At 38.9% G+C, this 20,000-nt stretch overlaps 1 protein-coding gene across 1 annotated transcript in view; it reads right to left on the bottom strand.

Annotated features, from left to right (window-relative positions):
- Positions 1–20,000, bottom strand: part of LOC113807381 (uncharacterized) — a 505,215-nt gene that overhangs the window by 32,707 nt on the left and 452,508 nt on the right. Inside the window, exon 10 of the mRNA XM_070118473.1 lies at positions 17,435–17,523. Coding sequence (XP_069974574.1) covers positions 17,435–17,523 — 89 coding nt within the window. The remainder of the gene's footprint in view (positions 1–17,434; positions 17,524–20,000) is intronic.

Here is a 20,000-nt window from a genome sequence, read left to right as displayed (position 1 = left end):
AAGGGAGGAGGGGGAAAAGGGGGAAGGAAGGGTGGAAGGGAGGAGGGGGAAAAGGGGAAGGAAGGGTGGAAGGGAGGAGGGGGAAAAGGGGGAAGGAAGGGTGGAAGGGAGGCGGGGGAAAAGGGGGAGGGATGGATGGAGGGGAGGTAGCGGGTAAAGGGGGAGGGAAGGTGGAGGAGGCGGGGGGAGAGGCGTGGGGGAGGCGGGAGGAAAAGGGGGGAAAGGGGAAGGGAGGTGGGGGGTAAAAGGGAAAGACGAGGGAGAACAAGTCGTGGGGAAAGGGCGTAGGGCATAGGGGAGGCGGGGGAAAAAGGGGGAAGGGAGTGGAGGGTGGAAATAGGGAGATAGGGGAAGAAAAAGCTGGTGCCAGGGGGGCGGAGGCCAGGGAGAGCAGGGCGTGGGGAAAGGGCGTAGGGGAGAGGAAGGAAAAAGAGAGGAAGGGAGGGTGGAAGAGGGGAAGGGAGGGTGGAAGAGGAGAGGGAGGGAGGATACGGGGGAAAAGGGGAGAAGTGTGGGAGGAAGAAAGGAGTAGAGAGAATGAGGGATGGAGAGTGGGTGGAAGAGGGGGAGGGGAATACGGGATGGAGGAAGGGTGGAGATGAGAAGGGAAAATAATGGAGGAAGTAAGAAGGACAGAAAAAGAGAGGGGGAGGGAATAAGGGGAGGTGAATTGAAGGAGGGAGGTGGAGAAGAAGGAAAAGTGAGGGAGGGAGACCGAAGATAGAGAGGAGAAACGACGATAGAAAGTATAAAAAAGGAGAGGGGAAAGAACAGGGGAGTAGGGGGGCGACAGACAGAAAGGAGAGAGAACAGGATGAGGGCAAAGAGGGATGGAGGAAAAAAACAAACTCAGGAAGGAGTGCAAAGAGGGGGAAAAAGACAGAGGAAGAGACAAAATATGACGACGATGGGAGAGGAAAGCAGGCGAGGAATCTGAGGGGAGAGACCACGCGGAAGAGGGGTAAGAAGAGGAAGGATGGCTAAGAAAAGGGAGTGGGCCAGGAGGGGAGAGAAGGGAAGGGGGATGGAAAGGAGGGATAGGAAAAGAGGAAATGAGGAAAGCGGTTAGGAAAAGGGAGGAGGGAGGGAAGAGGAAAAATAGGAAGGAGGAGGGATAAGGAAAACGAAAGAATGTTGTAACAAAGGGCGACGAATGACCGTAAAAAAAGAAAGTAGACAGATGAATAGATGGATAAATAGACAGAGAGAGAGAGAATAAAAGGAAAAGTGGAGGAGAAGATAGAGAGGCAAAGAAGGGGGAGGGAGAGAGAGAGAGAGAGAGAGAGAGAGAGAGAGAGAGAGAGAGAGAGAGAGAGAGAGAGAGAGAGAGAGAGAGAGAGAGAGAGAGAGAAGAGGCTATTGTTATAGCTACTCGAATAAAAGACAAAAGTTTTTACAAGACTCGAGAGAAAAAAATATATTACAAAAAAATTATCGAATTCTGATAATAAACCACGTTAATATATGAGTTTCCCCAAAAGAACCATTTTCTATGATAAATTCTACTGGCGATGCATCTGGACGCGGATCCTGTTCGCCACAGAAAACGAAAGAAAGAAGGAAAGAAGGAAAGATAGCAAGAAGAAAGAAAGACAGACAGAAAGAAAAAATAAATAAATAAAACAAAGATAAATAAAGAAAATAAAAATGAAAAATAAATAAAGAAAAAAGAAACGAAGATAGAAAAAAAATCTGACCATGGACAAACCACCCACAATTTTTCATCATAACCCGTTAATAACAAAAAACTGATCAAATAAACAAACAAATATATACATAAAATCAAGGAAAGGAAACAGACAGACAAAAACGCGAAAGATTATATAAACCTCCCCTTTCTACGGAGGCAATCAAGCCCAAAGAATCTCCGCAAAAACAGACACGCTTCAATAACACACACACACACACACACACACACACACACACACACACACACACACACACACCAAAAAAAAAAAAAAAAAAAAAAAAAAAAAAAAATATATATATATATATATATATATATATATATATATATATATATATATATATATATATATATATATATATATATATATATATAATAATAATAATAATAATAATAATAATAATAATAATAATAATAATAATAATAATAATAATAAATAAAATAAAAAAAAATAAGAATAAAAAAACAAAAATAAAATAAAACTTGAATAAGGGCTTTTAGCGTCTTGCAAGACACATGGCTTTCTCAGACGTCTTGTTATCCGTTCCACACATTCCCCTAAAGAGCGCGTGTACTTTATTTCTATTGGAATTGCGAGGCAGTTTCATCTTGGCAGTTATTCGGGCTAAGGGAGAGGGAGTTTGTGAGGAAAATGTGTTTCTTTTTTAGTGTGTGTACTTTTATCGCTGTTTCTATTCTCTGTCTGTCTGTCTGTCTGTCTGTCTGTCTGTCTGTCTGTCTGTCTGTCTGTCTGTCTGTCTGTCTGTCTGTCTGTCTGTCTCTCTGTCTGTCTGTCTCTCTGTCTCTCTCTCTCTCTCTCTCTCTCTCTCTCTTTTTTTATGTTATTTTTAGTTATTAGTGTTACTGATATTGTTATTTTTGTTGTTATAGTTAATGATAGTATTGTTATTGTTATATTTTTGTTTTAGTATTACCAATATCATTATCCTTATTATTGTTCTTGTTATTGTTATTTCAACTATGATCATAATCGTATAAATAATAGTGATAACAACAATACATATGATAATAATACTAGTAACAATAATAATAACAATAATATTCCTAATCATCGTAATATCATCATCATTGCTATCATCGTTACTAACATTACTTTCTTTATCATTTAACCTTTATATTTATCAATACCTTAATTATCATAACCCATTTAACCTTTATATTTATCAATACTTTAAATATCATAACCAAAAACAAACCAGCCTGAACAGCGAGGGTCCAGTGCCAGTCTACCGGCACTGACACACCGCGGCCCCAAAGAGTGCCACCGCATGATGAAAAATGTCCGGCTATTTCACTATTATGCTCCATTGGTCCGACTGATGACGTAACTGAGCATAAAAGGGGCTTTCCATAACCGGTTGGGGGGGGGAGGTGTTGGTGGGGAGGGGGTGGAGGGAGGGGGAGGGTGATGAGGTGTTGGTGAGGAGGGGGGAGGGAGGGGGAGGAGGTGGTGTTAGTGGGGGAGGGGGAGGGAAGGAGGGGGAGGTGATGAGGTGTTGGTGGGGAGGGGAGGGGGAGGAGGTGCTGTTAGGGGGAGGGGAGGGAGGGAGGGGGAGGGGGAGGAGGTTCTGGTGGGGAGGGGATTGAGGGAGGAGGTGCTGTTAGTGGGGGAGGGGGAAGGAGAGGAGCTTCTGGTGGGGATGGGGGGGAGGGAGAGGAGCTTCTGGTGGGGAGGGGAGGGAGGAGGTGCTGGTGGCGAGGGGGGGAGGGTGATGAGGTGTTGGTGGGGAGGGGGGAGGGAGAGAGAGGAGGTGCTGGTGGGGAGGGGGGGGGGCAGAGGGAGAGGTGCTGGTATCATCCTGGCAGAATTATGATTCTGTCAGGTTTGTCAGTATGAGGGTTTCGCTAGATGATATTCGTGAGCTATGAAGCATACATACATATATATCTTTTATTGCTATTTCGCCTTGAACAATTTGTTTGGTTTTCGCTCTCTCGCTCTTTCTCATCCTCTCTTTTTCTTTCTCGTTTTCTCTCGCTCTCGGTATCTCTTCCTCCCTCTTTTAGTTTCTCTCCTGTCTTTCCCTTTCACCTTTTCCTCACTCCCTACCTTTCTTTATCTCTCTCTCCCCCACTCTCTTTCTACCCCTCTATCTCCTCCTCTCATTCTCTCTGCCCCCCCTCCTCTCTCTCTCTCTCCTTCCCTCTTTGTCCCTCTCTCCCTCTCTCCCTCTCTCTCCCTCTCTCTCTCTCTCTCTCTCTCTCTCTCTCTCTCTCTCTCTCTCTCTCTCTCTCTCTCTCTCTCTCTCTCTCTCTCTCTCTCTCTCTCTCTCTCTCTACCTCTACCTCTCTCTACCTCTACCTCTCTCTACCTCTACCTCTCTCTACCTCTACCTCTCTCTACCTCTACCTCTCTCTACCTCTACCTCTCTCTACCTCTACCTCTCTCTACCTCTACCTCTCTCTACCTCTACCTCTCTCTACCTCTCCCTCTCTCTCCCTCTACCTCTCTCTACCTCTCCCTCTCTCTACCTCTCCCTCTCTCTACCTCTCCCTCTCTCTACCTCTCCCTCTCTCTACCTCTCCCTCTCTCTACCTCTCCCTCTCTCTACCTCTCCCTCTCTCTACCTCTCCCTCTCTCTACCTCTCCCTCTCCTTCTCTCTCCATCCCCGCTTCTTCCTCCTATTTTCTCTCCCTCCCCCTCTTTCCCCTTCTTCCTTCCCATCCCCTCCTTCGACACACATAAAGACGTAAATTAGTGCGGGTTCAGGCGCCAGCGTGGAGGGGAAGGATAAAAAAATAAAAAAGAGACATGAAAAATGAGCGAAACGCGAGAGAAAGGTCAAAGGGAGTTAACGCGGCTCTTCGTAAGGGATTCGCCATTCGTGATTGGAAGACGGATAGATGATAGATAGATGATAGATAGTTAGATAGATAGGTATAGATAGATAGGTAGATAGATGGATGGGTAGATAGATGGATGGGTAGATAGATAGATGGATGGGTAGATAGATAGATGGATGGGTAGATAGATAGATGGATGGGTAGATAGATAGATGGATGGGTAGATAGATAGATGGATGGGTAGATAGATAGATGGATGGGTTGATAGATAGATGGATGGGTTGATAGATAGATGGATGGGTAGATCGACAGATGGATGGATGGATGGATGGATGGATGGATGGATGGATGGATGGATGGATGGATGGATAGAAAGATAGACAGGGAGGCCGTGGTATACTGGTACACAGGCGGTTAGAATATAGTTGTTTTACCGTGTGTGTTTGTGGGTTTTACATACATATTTGTACATAAATACCTACATACATACCGATATATGTATATATATATATATATATATATATATATATATATATATATATATATATATATATATATATATAATTGTATGTGTGTGTGTGTGTGTTTGTCTGTGTGTGTGTGTTTGTCTGTGTGTGTATGTGTCTGTGTGTGTATATGTCTGTGTGTGTGTGTGCACATGTGCATGCATGCGTTGTATGTGTACATGCATATCCGTGCGTGTGTGCGTGGGCTGTCTCTAATCTTGCCTAAACCGTCATGCAATCTTTAATTTTCGGACATAAAGCCAGGACAAAGGACTTCTTGATACTGTTGTTCAAGTCTTTTCTTTGCCAAATTACGCACGCTCGTTTTCCTTGCTGTGTACACACGAGAAGGAAAAAAAAGGACAATTTTCTTTTATATCAACAGCCTCTTTTCTTTTCTCTTCCTTATGAAAAGATATAAATATTTACTCCTTTTTTATCCCCCCGTTTTGGTATTCTATCCAACTCCGTCTCCGGGGAATGCATTGGACTTAATAAAAACAATGTCGGGGAGATTAGCTTTTCGTGTTCCGTCTGGAAGTCTACGGATAACACCCGCCGCGTTTCAATACTCGGTGCTGTGGCTCCGGATAGCAGGGTGTATGGACGGGTGTGTATTGGTTAACCGTTAGCGTGTGTGTGTCTGTGTTTGGGAGGGCGCGTGTTTGCGTTGAGATGGGGGTTGTGCGTGCGTGCGTGCGTGTGTGTGTGTGTGTGTGTGTGTGTGTGTGTGTGTGTGTGTGTGTGTGTGTGTGTGTGTGTGTGTGTGTGTGTGTCGTGTGTGTGTGTGTTTGTTGTGTGTGTGTGCGCGCGCATACTATATGCATGCTTATAATAATTTTGAACTCTGTATATTGCCAAGACTGCCAAAAAATCCATAAAATCAGTAAAGAAACTGAAATTATTATTTTTGTTAATCAAAACCTCACAACTAAAATAAAACAATAACAGCATTCTTATTGTAGCTATAGACAAACTTAACAGAACAATAAAGAGGTCACCACACCGAAACAACCCAAAAAATTCACTCGTCCAAACAAGTAAACAAACAAAAAAGAAAGAAAAAAAGAAAAAAAAAAGACACACACAATACTAGACATCCATCATTATTCCCTTTTCTTGTCATTTTTAACCGACTACCATTTTGTGTCTCCCGGCGATCAATGATTAAGACCAAATCTGAAATCCCAAGCCTCCAGCGGTATAAAACTCTCTTCCCGAAAATCCCATAAGGGCGAAATTGAAACGAAGAAATCAAAAGAGAAAACGAGAATATGTATATATATATTTTTCTTTCCTCTTTGGCTGCACAATACTTCTATACATCGGCTTTAACGCATTACATTCTCGTTTTCTTGCTTTCATGCAGGTTCGAGGGTAAACTGTCCTATTTGACTGATTCTGAATAGATGTGTTGTGTAGGTACGAGGGTGGGCGATTTGGCCGAGGAAAAACGAACATCATTAGAGACTTGCTTAACAGTTTTTATTTTTCTAAGTGTTTTTTTTTTAGTTCTCTCTCTCTCTCTCTCTCTCTCTCTCTCTCTCTCTCTCTCTCTCTCTCTCCCTAATTTGTCTAGGTTTATGTATTTCCTGTAACGCGGTATCTGTATGCATTACCTTTATTTCCCTTCTCTTTTTTCTCTCTACACTTCCTTTCCCGATTTCTGTCTATTTATCTATCCCTCTCCCTTTTCCCCTTCATTCTTTCTTATCATTTTCCTTCATTTTCTCTCTCGCTCTCTCTTTCTCTACCTCCCTCTCCCTCCCCCCAACCTCTCCCTCTCTCTCTCCCCCCCCTCTCCCTCTCTCTTTCTCCCTCCATCCCTCCTCCTCCCTCTCCCTCCCTCCCCCCCATCTCAAGACAAAGACACCTGATCCTAGCCGGTCCTATTGTTGAAAATTCCCCACCTGTAAAATTATCATATCTCTAATATTTTCAAGTCACACTGAAGTCATATCATAATACATATATATATCATAACTGAAGTCATATCATAATACATATATATATCATAACTGAAGTCATATCATAATACATATATATATCATAACTTTCTCTCAAATGTGCACATAGGAGCGGATCAAAATATTATCTTTGGGCTGATGGAACTAACAGCTCGATCGAAAAATTGATGAGATATATTGTCTCATATAACATGCATGTGTAGGAAATAGACTCAAAGGTAAAGAGATAGATAGATAGATAGATAGATAGAGAGAGAGAGAGAGAGAGAGAGAGAGAGAGAGAGAGAGAGAGAGAGAGAGAGAGAGAGAGAGAGAGAGAGAGAGAGAGAGAGAGAGAGAGAGAGAGAGAGGAGAGAGGAGAGAGGAGAAAGAAGAAGAAGAGAGAGAGAAAGAGAGAGAGAGAGAGAGAGAGAGAGAGAGAGAGAGAGAGAGAGAGAGAGAGAGAGAGAGAGAGAGAGAGAGAGAGAGAGAGGGGAAGAGAGAGAGAGAAAAAAAATCAAAATTCAACATTCTTTTCATGTAAATAACAAACTTTCTTTGTTCTTTTTTAATTGTAAATAAGATTCGTTTTATGAGGCGGGTAAGAAGTGGACAAAGAAAACGAACAGTATAAAAGCAATTAATTAAAGATTAAAACAAGAGAAAGAAAGAAAGAAAGAAAGAGAAAAAAATGGAAATAAACGAAAGAGCGGGAATGACGAAAGCAGCGATGACGTCATAGAATGCCCGAGAGCAGTCTGAAAATAGCGATTCCAATTTAGACGGAACAACAATAAGAAATGGAAAAGAAAGAAAGGAAGAAAGAAGAATGAGAGAAGGTAAAGAAAGAGGTGAAAAGAAAAGAAAGATAGAAAGAAGTGAAAAGAAAAAAAAGAAATGTAGAAAGCAGAAAAAAGGGGAAAGAAGGAAAGAAAAAAATCGTCAGAAAGAATTAAAAAAAAAGAAGACAAAAGAAAGAGAGAGAGAGTAAAGATGAAAAAAACAAACAAAAGAAAATGAAAAAAACACAAAAAAAATAAAAAATAGAAAAAAAATAACTAGATAAAAAATGAAGAAGAAAAAATCCACAGAGCACCAAAAGAGAAGTAAATAGAAACCGAAATCTGAATGAAGGAAAGGCATAATCCGAACGCGCCGTCAGCTGAGTGGAAAATCTGAATTTCCTCTCGTGAACCAGTATGTAAACTAAGGACCAAAATGGCTGCAATTACGAATACATTTTCGCCTCTAAGGAAAGCAAATGAAAAATAAAAATTAAAAAAAATAGGCATAAAAAAAAAACTTGATACAAAGACGGTGCAAATCCTCTTCAACAATTACATTTATAATAGAAGGCTTGGCAACCTCTCCAAGTTTTGAAAGGAACTCTCGGAAAAAAAAGAAAAAAAGAAGGAAAAAATTATTAGTGAAATGGCTCAGTATATATAAAGATTTTTTTCTCGTTTAAAGCATCGAAACCTCGTGAACCGAAAAAAAAAGAAAAGAAAAGAGAAAAAAAGAGAAAAAGGAAGAATTAGAGAAAGAAAAAAAAAGTGAAATGGATCAGTAAATATAAAGATTATTTTTAACCCTTTCTCTTTTAAAGCATCGAAACCTCGTGAACAAATCGAAGAAAAAAAGAAAAGAGAAAGAAAGAAATAGAGAGAGAAAGAAAAAAACATGAAATGGATCAGTATACATATATAAAGATTTTTACCCCTTTCTCGTTTAAAGAATCGGGCATACCTTCAAATCCCCGAAGGAAAAAAATAAACAAAAAAAGACAGAATGAGAAAAAACGAAGAGAAAAAAAACGAAAACTGAGTGAGGGAGAGAGCGAAAGAGAGACAGAGAGAAAGAGAAAGAGAAGAGAAAGAAAGAAAGAAAAAAAATGGTTTGACACGTGTAATAGCCTCCAATTCAAGTTCAGATTCCATGAAACTTCAAGAGGAAGGCTGTGGAGTGCTTGCAATTATTCAACAATTAATTTAAAGCCGGCGCAGTGTGTATCCCTGATATCCTACCCTTAAAAGCAAGCCGTTGCCCCCGTGTGGTGATCAGGTGCAGCGGCGTACTTGTCGGTGTGCGTGTACACCCTTGCGCACACGGACATACACGCACACGGACATACACGCACACGGACATACACGCACACGGACATACACGCACACGGACATACACGCACACGGACATACACGCACACGGACATTCACGCACACGGACATTCACGCACACGGACATACACGCACACGGACATACACGCACACGGACATACACGCACACGGACATACACGCACACGGACATACACGCACACGGACATACATGCACACGGACATACACGCACACGGACATACACGCACACGGACATACACGCACACATACGCACATACGCAAACTCATATACTAACAAACACACTCATATGCACACACACACACACAAACACACACACGCACGCACACACACACACACACATATACACACACACACATACACACACACACACACACATACACACATACGCAAACTCATATACTAACAAACACACTAATATGCACACACACACAAACACACACACACACACACACACACGCACGCACACACACACACACACATATACACACACACACATACACACACACACACACACATACACACATACGCAAACTCATATACTAACAAACACACTAATATGCACACAAAGAACATATACACACAAATTCACTCGTAAAAATACACATACACACAAATTCACTCACAAACACACACACACAAACTCACTCACAAACACGTACACACAAACTCACACACACACATACATACAAACTCACACACACACATACATACAAACTCACAAACACGTACACACAAACTCACTCACAAACACACACACACAAACTCACTCACAAACACACACGCACAAACTCACTCACAAACACACACACACAAACTCACACACACACATACATACAAACTCACATACGCACATGTGTATGCACTGTCTATCTATCTATCAACCCATCTAGTTTTATATTCCACTTATCAATCTATCAATATATCTATCCATGTCTATTTATCCATCTTTTACTCAGTGAATCCTATTTTGAAAGAAAACCACATTCATTCCAAAGAATACTTGACAAAAAAGCAAAAAAAAAAAAAAAGACAAAAAAAGCAAAAAAAAAAAAAAAAGCAAAAAAAGAAAAGAAAAAAGAAAAACGAAAAAACAAACAAACAAACAAACAAACTTTCAAACAATCCACATTCTTTGGCCTCAAACCTCTCCCAAACCCAATTAGATTCTACTCCGTACCCGTGACTGCACAAAAACAACTTGCTCTACTTTTATATAATTCATCCTATTAATTTCCATTCAAGGTTAATTAATTCGCTCCATTTAATACTATTCAGAGTCCAGTTTGTGTTCATCTATTTTGTTATATTCAAGAGTAAAAAATAGGTACAGGTCACTTTGTACACTTATGTAAACATTTATATGTACCCTGTTATTAAAGTTATCTTTAATGTTGTCGACATAACGGAATGGAATAGAAACTAATACATGCAGCCGGCTTCACTCTGTGATTAAGGCTACAGCTTTATGAATTATGAATAAAATAATTCTTTTTTAATTGTATATAAGATTCATCTTATTAATTATGAATTATGAATTAATAAATCTATTTTATTCGTATATAAGATTCGTCTTATTAATTATGAATTATGAATTAATAAATCTTTTTTAATTGTATATAAGATTCGTCTTATTAATTATGAATTATGAATTAATAAATCTTTTTTAATTGTATATAAGATTCGTCTTATTAATTATGAATTATGAATTAATAAATCTTTTTTAATTGTATATAAGATTCGTCTTATTAATTATGAATTATGAATTAATAAATCTATCTTAATTGTATATAAGATTCGTCTTATTAATTATGAATCATGAATTAATAAATCTTTTTTAATTATATATAAGATTCGTCTTATTAATTATGAATTATGAATTAATAAATCTTTTTTAATTGTATATGAGATGCGTCTTATTAATTGTGAATTATAAATTAATTAATCTATTTTAATTGTATATAAGATTCGTCTTATTAATTATGAATTATGAATTAATAAATCTTTTTTAATTGTATATAAGATTCGTCTTCTTAATTATGAATTATGAATTAATAAATCTTTTTTAATTGTATATAAGATTCGTCTTATTAATTATGAATTATGAATTAATAAATATATTTTAATTGTATATAAGATTCGTCTTATTAATTATGAATTATGAATTAATAAATCTTTTTTAATTGTATATAAGATTCGTCTTATTAATTATGAATTATGAATTAATATTTTTTTTTAATTGTATATAAGATTCGTCTTATTAATTATGAATTATGAATTAATAAATCTTTTTTAATTGTATATAAGATTCGTCTTATTAATTATGAATTATGAATTAATAAATAAAGCTGATATCATTCAGTGAATTCTGGTGTGAATGTTGTAGCGTATACAGGTGAATGTGTGTGTGTGTATGTGTATGTGTGTGTATGTGTGTATGTGTGTGTGTGAGCGTGTGCGTGTGCTTGTGAGTGTGTGTGTGCGTGTTTGTGCGTGCGCGTGTATGCGTGTGCGTGTGTGCGTGTGCGTGTGCGTGTGCGTGTGCGTGTGCGCGTGTGCGTGTGCGTGTGCGTGTGCGTGTGCGTGTGCGTGTGTGTGTGTGTGTGTGTGTGTGTGTGTGTGTGTGTGCGTGTGCGTGTACGTGTGTGTGTGTGTGTGTGTGTGTGTGTGTGTGTGTGTGTGTGTGTGTGTGTGTGTGTGTGTGTGTGTGTGTGTGTGTGTGTGTGCGTGTGTGCTTGTGTGCTTGTGTGTGTTTGTTTATGTGCATATGTGTGTACGTGCGTGCTTGTGTGTGTTTGTTTATGTGCATATGTGTGTACGTGCGTGCCTGTGTGTGTTTGTTTATGTGCGTATGTGTGTACGTGCATGCTTGTGTGTATTTGAGTACAAGCTTATGTATTTACACATCTGCTTGTACGTATTACATACACGCCTCCGCATTATTATACAAGCTTACGTACATGTATATCAAAGTCCGCATGCATAATTGCATATAAACTCCCCCCCCCCGTGTTTGTGCGTGCGTCCCTGTGCTTTTGCGGGCCCGTGTCTGCGCGTGTCACGGCTCTGGACATGCCCATGCATGACTTCAGGCGCCCGCACCCGCCGTGACGCAAGCGGGACGTGCCAAGTCCACCAAGTCCCTCCCGCTGCTTGTGAGGCCAAAGCTTTCATTTACTCGCGGGCTCCTTGGCTCCTTGGCGCTGCTCCTTCAGGGCGGCTCGCATTTTTAGCTCGTCTGGAGTTTTTTTTTCTTTTTACTCTTTTTCTTTTCTTTACTCCCTTTTTTTTTTTTTTTTTGCTTTCTTTTTACTTTTTACTTCTCTTTCTTCTTATTCTCCTCCTCCTTCTGTTTATACTCCTTCTTCTTGTTCTCCTTCTCCTTCTCCTCCTCCTTCTTTTTTATTTTTGGTACTTGAGTTTTTTTATGGGTGTTTTATTCATGACTTTGTCTTTCTCTTTACATTCTTTTTCATCATCTCTTTATTCCTAACGCTTCGTTTTTCTTTTCTACTTGTTTTTCTTTTTTTTTTCTTTTCCCTCTCTCTCAGGAAATCTAGTCGTCTGTCTTCACGGTATTGCTTCATTTAGGCAGGAGCACACACACACACACACGCACATACACACATACACACACACACACACCTACCTATCCATACCCACCCAGCCAGCCACACACAGCCAGATTCAACCCTAACCCCGCCCCCCCAACACATACAAAACAAGAAAAGAACAAGTAAAAGAACACTATGAGGAGACGCACGCACACACACACACACACACACACACACACACACACACACACACACACACACACACACACACACACACACACACACCATACACACAAACACACCCACACACACAAATACACAAACACACACACACACTTTACACACATTCACCCCCCCCCCCCTAGGCGAAACCCACGGGGAAGCACAAGGAAACCCCGGATGTAAAACTTCGTCGGGAAGTGAAGCGTGTCGGCCCGAACTATCTCCGTGTCGGTATTTCCAGCTTACGAAGAAGGGGAATGAGACGAAAGATAATGGAAAAGAAAAAAAGTGAGAAAGAAAAAAGGAAAGAAAAAGGATTTGATTTTCTCTTCCCCTTTTTCTTCCGCCTTCATTTTTATCTATAACTTTTTTCTTTTTTTCTTTTCCTCTTTCCGATCTACACTTACTATCACGCCATGGTAGAAGGAGAGGAAGAAGGAGGAGAAGGAAAAGGAAGAGAAGGAGAAGGAGGAGAAGAAGGACAAGGAGAAGGAGGAGGAGGATGAGAAGTTTTGCCTCTAGAAGAAGGAAAAAAAAAGAAAAAAAAAGTATTTTTTCGCCCTGTTTCATTTATTCTGATTTTATCAACAACTTTTTTTCCATTCCCTTTTTTCTGAACTACACTTCCTATCACACAGTAATAGAAGTCTTTGTTTAAAGAAAAAAGAAAAAAATACTTTAGATAAAGACTAAAAAAAGAAAAAGAAAAAAAAACATCACCTCGACTTTCTTCCCTTTCTTCTATCTATTCATTTTCTTCCTTTATCATCATTTTTATCTACGTTTCCTATCACACGACAGAAAGAAGCACATTAAAACATCGCGTAGTTTCATCCCAGCATCAGAAGACAAAAAAAAAATCAACTCAATTTTTTCCCTTTCTTTCTTCCTTCCTTCCTTCCTTCCTATCTAGTCTTTTCTTCCCTCCATTTTTTTCTCTGAGTTTCATCCCAGCATCCGAAGACAAAAAAAAGACAAAAAAAAATCTCCTTTCTCTTCCTTCCTGCTCCTATTCCCTCCATTTTTATCCCTCTCTCCTCTACACTTTTTATCACACGCCGATAGAAAGAAAACATATATTTGCATAAAAATACTGCATAATTTCATCTCAAACATAAAACATCATCTCCCCTTTTTCTTCTTGCTTTTATGTAGTCTTTCCTTCCCTTATTTACGCTTTCTACCACACGATAATAATAATAAAAAAACACGCGAATACTTTCATCATTAAAAAAATGCATAGTTTCATCCCAAATATCATTAAAAAAATAATTTTCTCTCCCCTCTTTCTTCCTGCTTCTGTGTAATCTTCCCTTCCCTTATCTACGCTTCCTACCACACGATAATCCTACTACTACTAATACAAATATGAATACTTCCACTAAAAACTGCAGAGTTTCATCCCAAACATCATAAAACAAAATCATTTTCACTCTCTTCTTTCTCCCTGCTTCTATGTAGTCTTCCCTTCCCTTACCTACGGTTCCTACCACACTATAATAATAATTAAAAAAACACGCGAATACTTTCATCATTAAAAAAATGCAGTTTCATCCCAAACATCATAAAAAAATCATTTTCTCTCCCCTCTTTCTCCCTGATTCTATGTAGTCTTTCCTTCCCTTATCTACGCTTCCTATCACACGATAAAAAAAAAAAACGAACACTTCCATTAAAGAACTGCATAGTTTCATCCCAAACATCATAAAACAAAATCATTTTTTCTCCCCTCTTTCTTCCTTCCTGCTTCTATGTAGTCTTTCCTTCCCTTATCTACGCTTCCTACCACACGATAATAATTTAAAAAAACGAATACTTCCATTAAAGAACTGCATAGTTTCATCCCAAACATCATTAAAAAATAATTTTCTCTCCCCTCTTTCTTCCTTCCTGCTTCTATGTAGTCTTCCCTTCCCTTATCTACGCTTCCTACCACACGATAAAAAAAAAAAAAAAACACGAATACTTCCATTAAAGTTTCATCCCAAACATCATGAAAAAAATCATTTTTTCTCCCCTATTTCTTCCTGCTTCTGTGTAATCTTTCCTTCCCTTATCTACGCTTCCTACCGCACGATAATAATAAAAACACACACGAATACTTTCATCATTAAAAAACTGCATAGTTTCATCGCAAATATCATTAAAAAAATCATTTTCTCTACCCTCTTCCTTCCTGCTTCTATGTAGTCTTCCCTTCCCTTATCTACGCTTCCTACCACACGATAAAAAAAAAAAAAAAAAAAAAAAAAAAAACGAATACTTCCATTAAAGAACTGCATAGTTTCATCCCACACATCATAAAAAAACAATTTTCTCTCCCCTCTTTCTTCCCTCCTGCTTCTATGTAGTTTTTCCTTCCCTTATCTACGCTTCCTACCACACTATAATAATAAAAAAAACACGCGAATACTTTCATCATTAAAAAAAATGCATAGTTTCATCCAAACATAATGAAACAAAATCATTTTCTCTCCCCTCTTTCTTCCCTCATGCTGCTATGTAATCTTTCCTTCCCTTATATACGCTTCCTACCACACGATAAAAAAAAAAAAAAACACGAATACTTCCATTAAAGTTTCATCCCAAACATCACGAAAAACATCATTTTTTCTCCCCTCTTTCTTCCTGCTTCTGTGTAATCTTTCCTTCCCTTATCTACGCTTCCTACCGCACGATAATAATAAAAACACACACGAATACTTCCATCATTAAAAAAACTGCATAGTTTCATCGCAAACATCATAAAACAAAATCATTTTGTCTCCCCTCTTTCTCCCTGATTCTATGTAGTTTTTCCTTCCCTTATTTACGCTTCTTACCACACGATAATAAAAAAACAAAAACAAAAAACAAACAAACAAAAAAACGAATACTTCCATTAAAGAACTGCATAGTTTCATCCCAAACATCATAAAACAAAATCATTTTTTCTCCCCTCTTTCTTCCTTCCTGCTTCTATGTAGTCTTTCATTCCCTTATTTACGCTTCCTTCCACACGATAATAATAAAAAAAACGAATACTTCCATTAAAGAACTGCATAGTTTCATCCCAAACATCATTAAAAAATAATTTTCTCTCCCCTCTTTCTTCCCTCCTGCTGCTATGTAGTTTTTCCTTCCCTTATCTACGCTTCCTACCACACTATAATAATAATAAAAAACTCGAATACTTTCATCATTAAAAAAATGCTTAGCTTCATCCCAAACATCATAAAAAAATAATTTTCTCTCCCCTCTTTCTCCCTCCCTGCTTCTATGTACTCTTCCTTTCCCTTATCTACACTTCCTACCACACGATAAAAAAACAAAAAAAACACGAATACTTCCATTAAAGTTTCATCCCAAACATCATGAAAAAAATCATTTTTTCTCCCCTCTTTCTTCCTGCTTCTGTGTAATCTTTCCTTCCCTTATCTACGCTTCCTACCGCACGATAATAATAAAAACACACACGAGTACTTTCATCATTAAAAAACTGCATAGTTTCATCGCAAACATCATAAAACAAAATCATTTTGTCTCCACTCTTTCTCCCTGATTCTACGTAGTCTTTCCTTCCCTTATTTACGCTTCCTACCACACGATAATAAAAAAAACAAAAAAACAAAACAAAAAAACGAATACTTCCATTAAAGAACTGCATAGTTTCATCCCAAACATCATGAAACAAAATCATTTTCTCTTCCCTCTTTCTTCCCTCATGCTGCTATGTAATCTTTCCTTCCCTTATATACGCTTCCTACCACACGATAAAAAAACACGAATACTTCCATTAAAGTTTCATCTCAAACATCATGAAAAACATCCTTTTTTCTCCCCTCTTTCTTCCTGCTTCTGTGTAATCTTTCCTTCCCTTATCTACGCTTCCTACCGCACGATAATAATAAAAACACACACGAATACTTTCATCATTAAAAAACTGCATAGTTTCATCGCAAACATCATAAAACAAAATCATTTTGTCTCCCCTCTTTCTCCCTGATTCTATGTAGTCTTCCCTTCCCTTATTTACGCTTCCTACCACACGATAATAATAAAAAACAAACAAACAAACAAACAAAAAAACGAATACTTCCATTAAAGAACTGCATAGTTTCACCCCAAACATCATAAAAAAAATAATTTTCTCTCCCCTCCTTCTTCCCTCCTGCTGCTACGTAGTTTTTCCTTCCCTTATCTAAGCCTCCTACCACACTATAATAATAATAAAAAACACGAATACTTTCATCATTAAAAAAATGCATAGCTTCATCCCAAACATCATAAAAAAATAATTTTCTCTCCCCTCTTTCTTCCTTCCTGCTTCTATGTAATCTTCCTTTCCCTTATCTACGCTTCCTACCACACGATAAAAAAAAACACGAATACTTCCATTAAAGAACTGCATAGTTTCATCGCAAACATCATAAAACAAAATCATTTTCACTCCCCTCTTTCTCCCTGCTTCTATGTACTCTTCCCTTCCCTTATCTACGCTTCCTACCACACGATAATAAAAAACAAGAAACAAAAAACCAAAAAACACACGAATACTCCCATTAAAAAAACATTACTGAGGTTTATCTCCGAAACACATACCTGGCAATGCTGCTCGTGTGCCTGGGTTGCAGCCTAGACTTACCGCGTCTATGTTTCCATGACAACGACACGTCTTTCCATGCACTTACCTGGAAAACAGGACAAGATATTGATTATGGTATCAAAAACTTTGGGATAAAATATATAGAGTATACATTGCGAAAGGAGGATGATATTGGAAGGAGAGGAGAGATGGGGAAGGATACATGGAAAGTATTTATATTGTTGATATTACAAACTGCATTATAAATGTATTCATTACTGATTTTGACAGGGTGTGACTGAAGTGAAAATTAGAGAGAGAGAGAGAGAGAGAGAGAGAGAGAGAGAGAGAGAGAGAGAGAGAGAGAGAGAGAGAGAGAGAGAGAGAGAGAGAAGAGAGAGAGAGAGAGAGAGAGAGAGAGAGAGAGAGAGAGAGAGAGAGAGAGAGAGAGAGAGATGGACAGAGAGAGATGAACAGAGAGAGACAGAGAAAGAGAGACAGAGAGAGAGGGAGATGATAAAGGGGAAGAAAATAATTATTCAAACAGTATTCACCTCCCTTCCGTAAAGAAGTAATGAACAAAGAAAATAAACAAAATAAGATTTAATATCATATATGAATCAACCTTGCAAATGTAGGAATCAACTGAATTAATATCAATCACATTCAAATTGGTGTAAGAATGAATTAATTAAGTATAAGAGATAATCAAATAAATACATATGTCTGATATTAGAATTAATATAATCAATATTAGAAATAATATAACATACACAGACATTCGTATAAAATTTACTTAATGAAAGGTATGATATGTGACACCTACCTTTATGAGAATGATAAATGCAATAAACAGATGAAAAAAAGAGAAAGAGACAAAGAAAGAAATTGATGAAATTAATGCAAGAGATGATATCAAAATGAAAATAAATGTTATATGAATACTGAATAACTATCTTAAAGGTCTTTGTAACAGGATATAAGAACATGATATATACTACGTGAGTACTGAAAGACGGAATCTTATTATATAGATATGGTGAAAGGAGGGGGAGGAGGAGGAGGGGGGGGAGGAGGAAGGGGGGGAGGAGGAGGAGGAGGAGGAGGAGGAGGAGGGAGGAGGAGGAGGGAGGAGGAGGAGGAGGAGGAGGAGGAGGAGGAGGGAGGAGGAGGAGGAGGGGGAGGAGGAGGAGGGAGGGGGAGGGGAGAGGAGGAGGGGAGAGGGAGGGGGAGGGGGAGAGGGAGGGGGAGGGGGATGAGGAGGAAAACAAGGAGGAAGAGGCGTAGGAGTAGGAGTAGGAGTAGGAGGAGAAGGAGAAGGAGGAGGACGAGGACTGGGAGTGGGAGTGGGAGTAGGAGGAGGAGGAGTGGGAGCAATCTAGATCTTCGCAATGAGTATCTACAAAAAGTGTTGCCAATAACGGATCGTCACAGTGAGTATCTACAAAAAAAAGTGTTGCCAAAAGTGTTGCCAATAACGGATCGTCACACTGAGTGTCTACAAAAAAAAAGTGTTGCCAACAACGGATCGTCACAGTGAGTATCTACAAAAATAAGTGTTGTCAAAAGTGTTGCCAATACATCTTCCAATAACGGATCGTCACACTGAGTATCTACAAGAAAGTGTTGCCAAAAGTGTTGTCAAAAGTGTTGCCAATAACGGATCGTCACACTGAGTATCTACAAGAAAGTGTTGCCAATACATCTTCCAATAACGGATCGTCACAGTGAGTATCTACAAAAATAAGTGTTGTCAAAAGTGTTGCCAATACATCTTCCAATAACGGATCGTCACACTGAGTATCTACAAGAAAGTGTTGCCAAAAGTGTTGTCAAAAGTGTTGCCAATAACGGATCGTCACACTGAGTATCTACAAGAAAGTGTTGCCAATACATCTTCCAATAACGGATCGTCACACTGAGTATCTACAAGAAAGTGTTGCCAAAAGTGTTGTCAAAAGTGTTGCCAATAACGGATCGTCACACTGAGTATCTACAAGAAAGTGTTGCCAATACATCTTCCAATAACGGATCGTCACACTGAGTATCTACAAGAAAGTGTTGCCAAAAGTGTTGTCAAAAGTGTTGCCAATAACGGATCGTCACACTGAGTATCTACAAGAAAGTGTTGCCAATACATCTTCCAATAACGGATCGTCACAGTGAGTATCTACAAAAAAAAGTGTTGCCAAAAGTGTTGTCAAAAGTGTTGCCAATACACCCTCCAAGACGGGATCGCCTCGGGGATTTCGAGACTCCCCGCGGCGTCCCCGTGACTGAACATAAATGGCGAGACCTTAAGCAGATGCGGAGGTCGTGCTTCTTCATAACGGCTGTTTGTGAAACATCTTTTGGCATTTTGAGTTATTTTTGGGACGGGAGAAGCTGGTCGTACGTACATACATACAAAACCGTATTCATGTTGACAAGGGGAGAAAGGTATGAAGGAGAATGAATATCTTCACAATGTAAATGTAAATGTAAGAGGTTTGTATGTATGTGTAAAATGTAGAATGGTATGAATGAGGATGAATATCTTCACCATACATGAGATGTATTTGACCGGTTTCGAATATATCTTCG

The sequence above is a fragment of the Penaeus vannamei genome, chromosome 42 (assembly GCF_042767895.1).
Source record: "Penaeus vannamei isolate JL-2024 chromosome 42, ASM4276789v1, whole genome shotgun sequence".
NCBI classification, from domain to species: domain Eukaryota; kingdom Metazoa; phylum Arthropoda; class Malacostraca; order Decapoda; family Penaeidae; genus Penaeus; species Penaeus vannamei.
This window is presented reverse-complemented; position numbering and strand designations above follow the sequence as displayed.